The sequence below is a fragment of the Pan troglodytes genome, chromosome 1, assembly GCF_028858775.2.
Source record: "Pan troglodytes isolate AG18354 chromosome 1, NHGRI_mPanTro3-v2.0_pri, whole genome shotgun sequence".
In the NCBI taxonomy this organism is placed as follows: domain Eukaryota; kingdom Metazoa; phylum Chordata; class Mammalia; order Primates; family Hominidae; genus Pan; species Pan troglodytes.
The window spans coordinates 131,279,415-131,292,969 of record NC_072398.2 but is presented as its reverse complement, the minus strand read 5'-3'; the positions used below and the strand labels follow the sequence as shown (position 1 = coordinate 131,292,969).

The 13,555-nt window shown below is 35.1% G+C and overlaps 1 protein-coding gene across 4 annotated transcripts in view; it reads left to right on the top strand.

Moving 5' to 3' along the window:
* The window catches only part of AGL (amylo-alpha-1, 6-glucosidase, 4-alpha-glucanotransferase), a 73,911-nt gene that overhangs the window by 34,569 nt on the left and 25,787 nt on the right, over positions 1 to 13,555 (top strand). For all 4 annotated transcript variants that reach the window (XM_016923141.4, XM_001159352.6, XM_001159400.7 and 1 more), the window contains exons 20-25: positions 3 to 137; positions 3,414 to 3,544; positions 6,642 to 6,778; positions 7,032 to 7,165; positions 7,859 to 8,034; positions 11,728 to 11,830. In XM_016923141.4, the coding sequence (XP_016778630.1) occupies positions 3 to 137; positions 3,414 to 3,544; positions 6,642 to 6,778; positions 7,032 to 7,165; positions 7,859 to 8,034; positions 11,728 to 11,830 (816 nt within the window). The remainder of the gene's footprint in view (positions 1 to 2; positions 138 to 3,413; positions 3,545 to 6,641; positions 6,779 to 7,031; positions 7,166 to 7,858; positions 8,035 to 11,727; positions 11,831 to 13,555) is intronic.

Here is a 13,555-nt window from a genome sequence, read left to right as displayed (position 1 = left end):
AGAGTTAGTCTTGATCCACATGCACAAGTCGCTGTTGGAATTCTTCGAAATCATCTGACACAATTCAGTCCTCACTTTAAATCTGGCAGCCTAGCTGTTGACAATGCAGATCCTATATTAAAAATTCCTTTTGCTTCGTAAGTATGCCTTGTTTGGTAGAGATTTGCCACCTTAATAAGTAAGTTACCACTAGACTGAATTAAGCAGTTTTAAGGGTCCTCTATATCCTTGCTACTCAAAGTACGGTCCAAGGACCAGCAGTGTCAGCATCACCTGTTGTTAACATTTTACCCTATTGTTTTATAATTTGTGTGTGTACCTACATGTGTATTCTCTCTATAGATATAGATACACACATGCCTACATGCATACGTAACACATGCATGCATCTCTGTATACACACACACACAATTTCTCTGAAGTATTTGAGACTAAGTTGCATACCTCATACCCTTTACCACATCATTTTTTAAAAATGTCAACATATTATTCTACTTTATGGCTTTACCATAATTTATTTAAACAATTTCCATTTTTGGACATCTAGATTGCTTCTAATTATTCCCTATTATTTATGTCTTTGTACATTCATCTTTACATGAATCCTTAGTTATTCCCTTTCTAGATGTTTCTGCATACTACAGAAGAATATAGGTTTTGAGGTTTAGACCTAGGTTTAACTTTAGCTTCATTACTGTCAGTATGATCTTGGATCTATTGTTTAGAACTTTCATCATCTCAGTCTCCCATCTGGAAAATTTTGTAAGAATTAAATAGGATAACACTTATAAAACACTTAATACAATGCCTGGCACATAGTAAATGCTCATAGTTTGCCATCATTAGTACTAGTATAAATATTTTCAGAAATGGAAGTTTTGGGTTAGACGAGGGGTCCCCAACCTCTGGGCCACAGACTGGTACTGGTCCATGGCCGGTTAGGAACCAGGCCGCACAACAGGAGGTGAGTGGCAGGTGAGCTTTATCTGTATTTACAGCTGCACCCCATCACTCGCATTACCACCCGAACTCTGCCTCCTGTCAGATCAGTGGCTGCATTAGATTCTCATAGGGACGTGAACCCTATTGTGAACTGTCCCTGCGAGGGATTTAGATTGCATGCTGCCTATGAGAATCTAATGCCTGATGATCTGCCACTGTTTGCCATCACCCCCATATGGGACTGTCTAGTTGCAGGAAAACAAGCTTAGGGGTCCCACTGATTCCACATTATGGTGAATTGTATAATTATTTCAGTATATATTACAATGTAATAATAGTAGAAATAAAGTACACAATAAATGTAATGCACTTGAATCATCCCAAAACCATGCCCCTCACAGAAGTCTGTGAAAAAATGTCTTCTGTGAAACCAGTCCCTGGTGCCAAAAAGGACCATTGGGTTAGACTATATCCATATATTTGAGGCTGTTAATACATCCTGCCAAATTTTCTCCAGAAAGATTATAATAATTAATACTTTCAGCTCTATCCAAGAGTTTCCGTCATTACCAATACTGAGTATATATTATTATAATGTAGTGTTTAAGGGCATGGAGTATAGAACCAGACTAACTGGGTTTGAATTCCATTGCAGACTCTTATTAGCTATAAGAAGTAAGACCTGGCTGAGTGCAGTGGCTCACTCCTATAATCTCAGCACTTTGGTAGGCCAAGGTGGGAGGATTGCTTGAGCCCAGGAGTCCAAGACCAGCCTGGGCAACATAGTGAGACCCTATCTCTACAAAATGTTTTTAAAAAATTAGCTGGAAGTTGTGGCATGCACCTGTGGTCACAGCTGTTCAGGAAGCTGAGGTAAGAGCATCAGCATCAGTTGAGCCCAGGAGGTCTAGGCTGCAATGAGCCATGATTGTGCCACTGCTCTCCAACCTGGGCAACAGAGCAAGACCCTGTCTCTAGAAAAAAAAAAAAAAGAGATCTTTGAGAATTTATAATAGACATAATTATAGTACCTTTCTTACAGATTACTTGAGTAAAACACAACAGTTTTTGACACATAGTGATTGATAAGTGTTAGCTGTTACTAATCAAACTGGTAAATATAAAATAGTTAAAAATAACATCTCATGTAATTTAAATATTAAGCTAAATTCTTTTGTTCATTGGCCATTTGTATTTATTTGTTGAAGTGTTGTTTTATGTATTACCCCATTTTGCTATTGTGTTCGGCTTTCTTTGTTGTTTTGTAAGACTTTTTATTGTTAAGGATATTAACTCCTAATTCAAACTATTCTTAATAAAGTAGTTGCATTCTTAACCAAAAAATCTGTGATGAAGCAGCTTTGTGTTTGGATGGACTGCTTGTAAAATGCATGTTCCTCCTCAGACCTGCTCAGATTATTTTGGAGCAAGGCCAAGAAATTTGCAGTTTTATAAGATCCCCAGGTAATTTTTAGGCAAGGAGTCCACTGGCTATTGAAAAATATTGTCCTAGAATGGAGTTGATACTGAGACTTCTGAGTGATTTGACTCAGGCTTGACTCACAAACTAGCTCTGGGGAGGGAGGCTGATATGGAGAGAACAAAGCACAGATGACAATGATTTTCTAAATTGAGCCAGAACTAAATGAGAAAGAAAGATACACATTCAAGAGGATATGTGTTCACATAAAATGGCAGTCATGTAAAATGAAATTACCTGAGCATCTATTATAGAAGCACAAGAAAATACAGTTCCAGCTGTATTCAGGTGTGGTCAGTTATACAGTCTTACTGCTAACCAAACAAAGGGAAATCAAGGCCATGATAGTCTTCCCTCTGACAGTTATCAGGAGGCATCTTAATCTGAGAAAAATCCTGGTTTCTTGAATAAACAAGCTGAGGGGCAGTGCAACCTTAGAGAAGAGAAAGGAAGGGACTTGGAGAGAAATATGAAGGCAGAGAGCATGTGATTTCCTAGGCAGTTAACTTTGACTTTTTATTCCTTTAGTGATCCTCTGATAAGTATTTTTAGTATACAATAACTAGCATAAAAAGTTCTTGATGTCTCACTTAGGGGAATATAAAGGAGAGAAATCAGATGAGAACACATAAATAAATGAAGGAAGGAAGGAAAACACTAAGTCCAAACTAGAAAGGTTTAAAAAACAGATTTATAAGATAAAGGATATAGAAGCCAAAATATTTTCCCAGCATACTTCTAATCAGTACAATTTGGTACTTGATTATTTCCTTGGTTTGGGAGTAATGTTGCTTCTAATTGAATTTTTTTTCATAATTTGTCCTTTAATAATTACTTAAAATGTATGAGTATAATGTTTATTTGAATGCTGAGTTCCTAAAACATACACTGCTAAGACATTTTATGATTGTAATTCAGATTTTCTTCTTTTGTTTCTATTGACAACAAGCGAAACTTCAATATATGGTTATCTTTATTTTCCAATTCTTAGTATTGCCTCCAGATTAACTTTGGCTGAGCTAAATCAGATCCTTTACCGATGTGAATCAGAAGAAAAGGAAGATGGTGGAGGGTGCTATGACATACCAAACTGGTCAGCCCTTAAATATGCAGGTCTTCAAGGTAAGCAAATAGAAGGATAGCTGAGCTTTGTGTTTTTCTTTTAGGGTCATCTGGTGTCTTCTTTACAGACATAGAGTATAGGCTCAGAGTATGTCTCCTTGGGTTGCAGTTATGGCTCTGCTTCTGCTCATTGATTGACCTTTGGCAAGTAATATAACCTCTTTGTGTGCCAATTTCTGCCTCTATAAAATTTGAATAATATTATCTAATTTAGAAGGTTTTTGTGAGGACTAATGAGATCATTCACATAAAACACTGAAAACAGGATGTAACACAAAGTAATTACCCAATAAATTTTACCTAGAAATACTAGTTCTATCTCTTTCCTTAAGGTCTGTATAGCTCTTTATGTATACTTGGACCTTGATTAATGTTTCTTGACCTGGTTTATTATATAATAAACAGAATATTGTTGTTTGGGCCCCAAGTGGGATTAGGTTGTAAATATAATCCATTCACCTTTTTTTAAATCTAATTGGAAATATATTTTATTGCATATTTGTTTTATCCTGTAAAGAGAACTTACAGTAAAACATACAGTAGTTGTAAGATGAGTTAAAGGAATTAAATATTTATCAGTTTTATTCATCTAGTTGGTAATATTTCCTTAGATGTTTAGGAAATTTGCTTTATCACACCTGTATTCCTGGTTCATATAGTTTTCACTTATGCCTTTTGTTCAACTCTTTATTTCTTTCTCCATCTAACCTATCTTTAAGGACTAATTTAATTCTTGCATCTTTCATAAAACCTTCTTTAACTATTGCTTTTTACAGTAATTTCTTTGTCCTCCAGACACCATTCTTACTTGGCCCTTGAAATATATTGCCTTATTTTGATAGTTAGTATAATGATTTTTGTGAATCTTTATCATTGTGATTAAGAAACAGGCTTTAAAACCAGATTTCCTGGGTTACATTGACTAGTTTTATAACCTGAAGTAAATGCTCTATGGCTTACTTTTCCCACCTGCAAAATGGTACCTACCACAGGGATTATGGTTAGGATTAATGAATTAATACATGTGAACAGCTCATTAGATGACACCTAATTCATATTAAGTAATTGGAAATTGTTAGCCTTAAAACCACACTAAGTAAGGCTGCACACTTTCAGAAAGAAGAATTAAGTTTTATCTTTTTTATGCTTCTTGTCTTTTAGCTTTTATACTTTCTGCAAAACCAAGCACGTAAGCAGTTCTCAATAAACTTTTTTGAGACTTTTTGGACTTATGATCTTTTTTTCTAAAATATTCTCATTTTTAATACAAAATGTTTTGTGCTATGAGTAAGAAAGAAGTGTATGTGAGCCAGACATGGTGGCTTCCACCTGTAATCTCATGCTTTGGGAGGCCAGAGCAGGAGGATCACTTGAGCCCAAGAGAGGTTTGAGGCTGCAGTGAACTATGATCATGCCACTGCCCTCCAGCCTGGGTGACAGAGTGAGACTGTGTGTCAAACAATAAATAAATTTATTTATTTAATTAATTTTTAAAAGAGGTATATATGTTATCAGATTTGAGTAATTATCTACTTCATTTTCACTCTGAGTTGTTAAACTACTTCTAGTTCACTACAAAGACCAGACTTGTGTGTGCTCTTTTTCTAGCCTTTGTCTTTCTTATAGTTAAGTTTGGTTCTTTGCTAATTCTCCTTATCTTTCTAATGAAATGATTCTTCTTATCTTTTCTAAATAGAATTGCCTTTACCTGTTTATTTTTTGCTGCTTTATACCAATCCCTTTTCCCTCTGATTGTTTAATATTTTCAGCAGCCCACATATTTCCAGCAGGCTGCTAATAGGAGCCTCAGATTAAATTAGATTTAACTACTTTGTTGACCTGTCTTTCCCTTAAGCAAAATGTATTTCCCTCCTTATAATACGGTATATCTAGTCATGTTGGAATCCAGGAATCCATTTTGGATCTGCTCCTTTCATCCTCAGTATCCAATCAGTCATTATGATTTGTGGATTCTTTTCCATGTTCTGTTGGGTACACCATATCCTTTTTATTACCACAGTTTTCACTCTATTCTAGGACTAAGTCCTATATACAAAACCAACTAACCAATTTTCCAAATCTTGTTACCTCATCTACAAATCATTCCATTCCATTGGTCATCATCAGATCTGTTTCTAAAACACTGTTTTCCTTATGTCCTTCCGTTATTCAACAGTGAGACCAACATTTACTGAGCATTATCTGCTGTCCATGAAAATGCTAGGGCATATGTAGAATATTATTTTATAGTCTTGTTTCCCAACATCTTTATGTTTTAAGCTTTCTTCCCCAAAGGAGACTGTGAGCCCCTTGAGGGAAAGAACTTTATCTTAAATTTATATAGTTTTTAGTTTCTCAAAACATGCTACATACCTAGTAAAATTCATGCAATTCTAAATAGATAAATAAATTTAGTCTAAATGAAGTCAGTGATGCCAATATAATTTTTAAGGTAGCATCATTGAAATAATAAAATCTGGGAAATTCTAATGCTTCTAATTGAAGACTAGAAGGATTAAGAAAAAAAAAAATATATATATATACCTCATTTTGATACTTCACTTAGTTCTAAGTACCTCCTGTTAAATTTTAACAATTCCTTCCAAAGCATGCTTTATTCTTATTATCTCCATAGGTGTTCTTGCTCTTTCTGAAACCAGTTCTATGATTTCCTTAAATCTAGCCTGAATATTGATGAACCCACTACTTTTCAACATGAAAAAATACAGGCTTATTACTTTTCTTTCTTGAGATGCTTTTGGGCAGGGAAGCCATGCCAGTTACCCTTGAATATTATAACATTAAAATCCAAAAGAATAAGACCAGTCCCAGAAGTTATGAATCCTGAAAAGCTCTTTATATCTCTTGTGACAGTAGTCCCCTTCAGTATGCCTTTGTAACTTGGCTCAAGCCAGTATTGTCATACTTATCTCCAACTGTATTAAGCAGTGTTGTGGACTGGGCAGCCCTTGTGTGTGCCTCTAATACGTATTCACCCCAAATCACTAGAATAGAGACTAGCAGAATAGGGACTAGAGGATATAGGAACAAATTGATGCTACCAATAATACAGCATGACATGTCTCTGAATTTTCAGGTTTAATGTCTGTATTGGCAGAAATAAGACCAAAGAATGACTTGGGGCATCCTTTTTGTAATAATTTGAGATCTGGAGATTGGATGATTGACTATGTCAGTAACCGGCTTATTTCACGATCAGGAACTATTGCTGAAGTAAGTAGAGCTACATTATCGTCCCAAAAAATCAAGGACATAATAATAAATATTACCATGTTATATATAATATTTACATTGTTTTCTAACCTGAACCATTTTCCTCCTTCCTTCATCATCTTTCAGTTGTAATAAATGGAAATCGGGTTTATAGATTGATTCCTAGATAAAGTTGCACATTTAGATTTACCTCTAAAAACACACCTAGTCTGTACACATACCAAATTAACTTTCAAATTTATTTTTATTACAGGTTGGTAAATGGTTGCAGGCTATGTTCTTCTACCTGAAGCAGATCCCACGTTACCTTATCCCATGTTACTTTGATGCTATATTAATTGGTGCATATACCACTCTTCTGGATACAGCATGGAAGCAGATGTCAAGGTATATCCAACAAAGCTTGAATAAATGGACATATCTGTGTAGAAACTATATACAGAGTCACTTCATACATGTTCTTAAAAAACCAAACCATGAAGAATTGTCATAGAGCTGAAAAGGCTTGTAGGTGGATAGTAAATTTATTAGCATCCTTTAGTCTGTGTAGCATACAGAAACAAACTTGAATATTATAAAATCTGTTCTAAAAGCTAATAAAACATTGATAAGAATATTGTTTTATATTGTTTCTATGTATTCACTGACTTATTGAGTTAATTGATAAAGTTTCTGAAATCTACATGTACAATTTTTCTAATTTTTCATCAATTAGGAGAAAAAATTCCACTATTACTATGAATGAAATTTGCCTTTCATGATGAATTTCCCTAAAATGAAACCACAAATTTAAGTGTACTCGTGAGAGCCACCAAATTGATTAGGACATAATTTCACAAGAACAAACTTTCATTTCTACCATTTGTTTTACAACCATCTGTGGACTGTAAGCCAGCTAAAATAATGGGTGAAATGAAAGCAGTTTTGAAATCTAACCAAATTTTTAAAAATGTTAAGTAATATTACTATTGTTATAGATTTGTATAGAAAAATCATTTGAAGGAAAGAAACCAAGTAAAATAAAACTGCTAAAAATTGTTGTATTTCTACAAGTAATAAATTCAATCACTTTTGTTACAGCTTTGTTCAGAATGGTTCAACCTTTGTGAAACACCTTTCATTGGGTTCAGTTCAACTGTGTGGAGTAGGAAAATTCCCTTCCCTGCCAATTCTTTCACCTGCCCTAATGGATGTACCTTATAGGTTAAATGAGATCACAAAAGAAAAGGAGCAATGTTGTGTTTCTCTAGCTGCAGGTAAGGAATTATGTACAAGGTTAAAATATGTAAATCAATAGTATTCGCAGAAGAAAAGTTATAGGAAAATGATTATTTTTTAAAAGCTTGTAATGCTACTCAAGATTTTATTTTACCACTTAGTACATTTCATAGATATTCACTCATAAAAATAATAACCATGCTTACTGTTTAATTATAACTGTGCACCAGGCATTTATGTGTGTTTTTTATGGCTAGCTGATTCTTTTCTTCATGTTTCTATTTTTTCCAACTCTTGACATTCTGTGTTTTTTTAAATCAAATTTATTTTACTATTCTCTTTTCTATATTTTCCCCCAATTTTAAAAAATAAACCCAATCTTGTAATTATCAAGAGGTCATGTAAAGGTCCCTATAAATTATAAAACAAAACAGATGTTAAATAATTTTCATCATGTGTCTAATTGGAATCAAATGCTTTCAACATTTGAATAAATATCCTTTATTCCAACTAGATTTAAAACCTGAATCAAGTAACAAATTCAAGTAAGCAAAATAGGCTAAAGGACAGGCTTTTGTTTTCTTTTTAATACATTTCAAGCATATTTCTAGAAAGTACTTAGTATTTGAGGTGACTGAAGTTTAGAACTTTCCAAACTAAACTGAAAAATATCAAGTTACAGGAAGAAAGAAATAGTATTATCTGTGTAATTCCCTCTTTTACCCTTAAATTTGCAGCTACTTAGACCAGATAAAAAGACTTAGTGATACCCAACAACTAAAATGAAAATTACCTTTCCATTAAAAATGTTCATGAAACATTCATAAAACGTTGTTTAAGTTCTATAATTGTGTTTTTAGATTTTCACTCGACTGTTTGATCTCCTGGTACCCGTTGTTCCCTCATGAATCCATGCAGATGCTCATGAAACTGACCTTAGCCATAGGGGCAAAGGAAACATTGATGTAAATAACTTGGTTTTAAAGCCTACTTTTTAGAACCCATTACAAAAAATAGTAATTTCAACCTTTTTGATTGTGTACTGCTGTTGTTAAACATCTTCAAAATATACACTTTAAACGATATACTGATATAAACTGTTACATCTGACATACTTCTCAGGTACGATATAAAACAAATAAAAACTAAAAAATTAAGTTGATAAACAAATACAAATAGAAGTGTGATATTTGCTCCTAGCATCCCAAGGGAGTGTTTTGCCTATTCCATACTTGTAAAAAATAGGACTGTATTCAGATTTGCAGATAGGTTTTTTGGGGTTCATTTTAAACTGATTGGGGATGTCTTCCTTTGGTTATAGTATTGCAACAACAGCAATTAAAAACAATGGTTCATACCTGTAATCCCAACACTTTGGAAGGCTGAGGCAGGAGGATCGTTTGGGGCAGGGAGTTCAAGACCAGCCTGAACAACATAGCAAGACCCCATCTTTACCAAAAAAATAAAAAATAAAAAATTAGCCAGGCATGGTGGTATGTACCTGTAGTCCTAGCTACTCAGGAGGCTGGGGCAGGAGGATCCCTTGAGCCAAGGAGTTTGAGGCTGCAGTGAGCTATGATCACACCACTGCACTGCAGCCTGGGTGACAGAGGAGACCCTGTCTCAAAAAAAAAAAAAAAAAAAAAAATTTGTAGCCTATTCTAATAATTGACAAATTAGAAATCACTTAGAAGATATGGAATCTATTAGTTGTGTACTCTTAGAGGTCAAAAAGTTAATACAAACATTTCCATACATAGTGCTAGAGATTTTATAGTTTTGACTTTTTCACAAAGACAGACCGCATATATTTTTGGATATACCGATTCAGACTCACCTTTGAATCTACCTGTATTCATGTTTCATACAAGGAATTAAATGGGTCAGAGTACCAGGAAATGTGTATGGCACAGAGTGCTATATATATGTTAGCTGCTGTCATCACTATCATCAAAATTAATATCATGTATATATCAACCATATATAAACCATATTAATCATAAATAAATAATACACAGTGTATTTGGGGAAATTTTGTACCGTCATTTTGGAGACAACATAGGTAGGAAAAAGGTCTAATTCTTATCTTTCTTAATGGAAGAAACTAACGTCTGATTCCCAATAAACAGAAACTTAAATTGTGAAGTACACTCAGGAATTGCCAAAACTTTCTTTTATCTTAGTCAAATTCTTTCACTTTTCAATTTACATTTTAATATTTGTTTTTTATTTCAGTCATCAAATATTTATAGGGATATATTATATACAGTTACAATTTTCGATGAATACATACTTGTTGGTGAACAAGGTAGATGAGGTTTCTACTCATAGGTCTTATTTCCTACTGGGAAGATATATGCATTCAACAGATAGCAAACAAGATAATTTTCAGATAGCGTTAAGTGCTTTTAAGATAGTTATAAGTGAATGCTGTGTATATTTTATTTGTCCTCAGTTTCCCCTAACCAAAATATGTGTTATATTTATGCTTTGGCATAATTTTTTTTCTTTTGAGACGGAGTTTCGCTCTTTTTGCCCAGGCTGGAGTACAATAGCATGATCTCGGCTCACTGCAACCTCTGCTTCCTGGGTTCAAGCAATTCTCCTGCCTCAGCCACCCAAGCAGCTGGGATTACAGGCACCCACTACCACGCCTGGCTAATTTTTTGTATTTTTAATGGAGATGGGGTTTCACCATGTTGGCCAGGATGGTCTCGAATTCCTGACCTTACTGTTTTATAAGAAACCAAACTCAATCTTTAAGTAAAATTTTAGATTGCACCATTAATCATACTATTTTATCTTGTATATAAAACCTCCAATTACCTAGAATGAAGGATTTAATGTGCCAGATAACTTGAAGTGACAAGTAAAATTGTACATATTGTGTACAGAATATAACACTTTTAAGTTGTTTTAAATTCGTGGGAAATTTGATAATGTTGACTCAAGTGCTCAAATGTTGACTCCATATACTTAATTAGGTATCATTAAGGTAATAATTTCATGTTTAGATTTATTTATTGTCCTTAAGTTCAAGGTAGAGTCTTTTTAAATATATAATTAATATTTAGTGTTTATGTGTTAAATATTTGATCTCTGATTTTACTCTTTAGATTTAATTTATAAAAGAAAGTTTGGCCAGGTACAGTGGCTCCTGCCTGTAATCCTAGCACTTTGGGAAAGCAAGTTGGGCAGATCACTTGAGCTCAGGAGTTCAAGACCAGCCTAGGCAACCTGGCAAAACCTCATTCTCTACAAAAAATACAAAAGCTAGCCAGGCATGGTGGTGTCTACCTGTAGTCTCAGCTACTTGGGAGGCTGAGGTGGGAGGATGGCTTCAGCCTGGGAGGTGGAGGTTACAGTGACCCAAGACTGTGCCACTGCACTCCAGCCTGGACAACAGAGCCAGACCCTCTCTCAGAAAGAAGAAAAGTTTATCTGTGTATTCACACCTCAATTTAGATAAGTATCTCTCTATAGCTCTGGTTCTTAATCTTCTTTAGGTCATAGGTTCCTTTAGGAATCTGACAAGATGATGGAATCTCATTTGACAGAAGTTAACATAAGTATAGACATACATTTTGCAAATAATTTTAGAGGGTTTTAGAGGATTTGCAGGTGCCTGCCTTGTACCCCAGGTTTAGAGTAACTGTTCTATAGTAATGGAGTTCATAGGTTTGTGTGTATTATTATGATTAACATATTACTTTGTTGTGTTTTTTTGTTAGGCTTACCTCATTTTTCTTCTGGTATTTTCCGCTGCTGGGGAAGGGATACTTTTATTGCACTTAGAGGTATACTGCTGATTACTGGACGCTATGTAGAAGCCAGGTAGGAGAGCCTCTAAAGTGTTGTACTGCAAGTTTATGTCTGAATGTCTTTTACATGCTCTTCAAACTTTCCTTCTTGTCCATCTTTTCTTAACATTTGGGAGCTGTATTTTCTTTAGGTAGTTTTTATTTTATTTTTGTATGTTCACTTAATAGGATCATAAAATTTCAAAGGGGTGAAAATCTTTGAAGTCACTAAGTTCTAGTCCTTCATATTACAAGTCAGGTTATCTTTAGCATTAGCTAATTTATTTCAACAAAACTAAAAATGTTATAACCTTTTTATGCCTTCCATAGTGAAGGCATTGCTAGTTCTTTGTCTGAGTCTTGTAGAAGTCTTGATGTTTTCCTCTATTTGTTGTCAAGCCTTGTAACCTCCAGTTTTATGTTTTCTAGACTTAAAATGGTTTTTTTTGTTTTTGTTTTTTGTTTTTTGTTTTTGAGACAGAGTCTCGCACTGTCGTCCGGGCTGGAGTGCAGCGGCACAGTCTCGGCTCACTGCAACCTCCGACTCCGCCTCCCGGGTTGAAGCCATTCTGCTGCCTCAGCCTCCTGAGTGGCTGAGATTACAGGAACCCGCCACCACGCCCAGCTAATTTTTGTATTTCTAGTAGAGACGGGGTTTCACTGTGTTGGTCAGGCTGGTCTTGAACTCCCGACCTTGTGATTTGCCTGCCTCAGCCTCCCGAAGTGCTGGGATTACAGGCGTGAGCCACCGTGCCCGGCCGTAAAATGGTATTTTTTTAATGTCACAGTAATATGAATGAACTTATCGGAGGTCGAAAGGAAAGCACTACAGCAGTGCCACTCAAAATGCATTCCACACATCAGTAGTGTCACCCTCACCTGAGAGCTTGTTAGAAATGCAGATTCTTGGACCCTATGCCAAACCTCCCAAATCCAAACCTGGACATAGAGAGAGTAGGGTTGGTGGGCAGAAATCTGTGTTTTCCCAAGGTCTCTGGATGATTATCAACAGTCTAAGGCTGAAGTTTGAAAGCACTGCTCTAAAAGATAAAACTTTTAGCAAAAGGGCATTTATACGATACCTTGTTTTGATGCCATCAGGAAAATAACTGAAGTTTGCATCTTTACATGCCAAAATTTTATTTTTGATACTTTTAAAACTGAAGTTTTTAGGTGGACATCTGAAATGAATTGCATTTTTGTTAATCCGATATATAGTAAGACCTTTTTGTATTACCATTATGGAGCTATAGAAATTTAGGAAGCTGTTTGCTTCTTCCCTAAATGCTCCTGAATTACTGATTTAGAAGAAGGAAATGGAACATCAGCATTCAGCATAGTATAGTGGTTAAGAACTTCGGCTTTACACCAGACTGCCAGCTTCTAATCCTGGTTCCAAACTACCAACTGACAAATTACCTTACTGGGTACTTGGGAGGATCAAATGAACACATACAGTTAAGGTGCCTAGAGTAATATCTGCCACATGCTAAACAGCTCATAAATGTTAGTTTTTATCATTATTAATGTTTAGGCTCCCAATTATCACCTCTATGCAATATCACAAATTTGTGCTGCTTAATTTTACATAGAACTGTCTAGATTATTGGTTAGCAAACTGTGGCCTGTCACCTGTTTTGTATGGCCTATGAGCAAAGAATAGCTTTTACCTTTTTTTTTTTTTTTTGAGACGGAGTCTTGCTCTGTCACTCAGGCTGGAGTGCAGTGGCGCGATCTCCGCTCACTGCAAGCTCCGCCT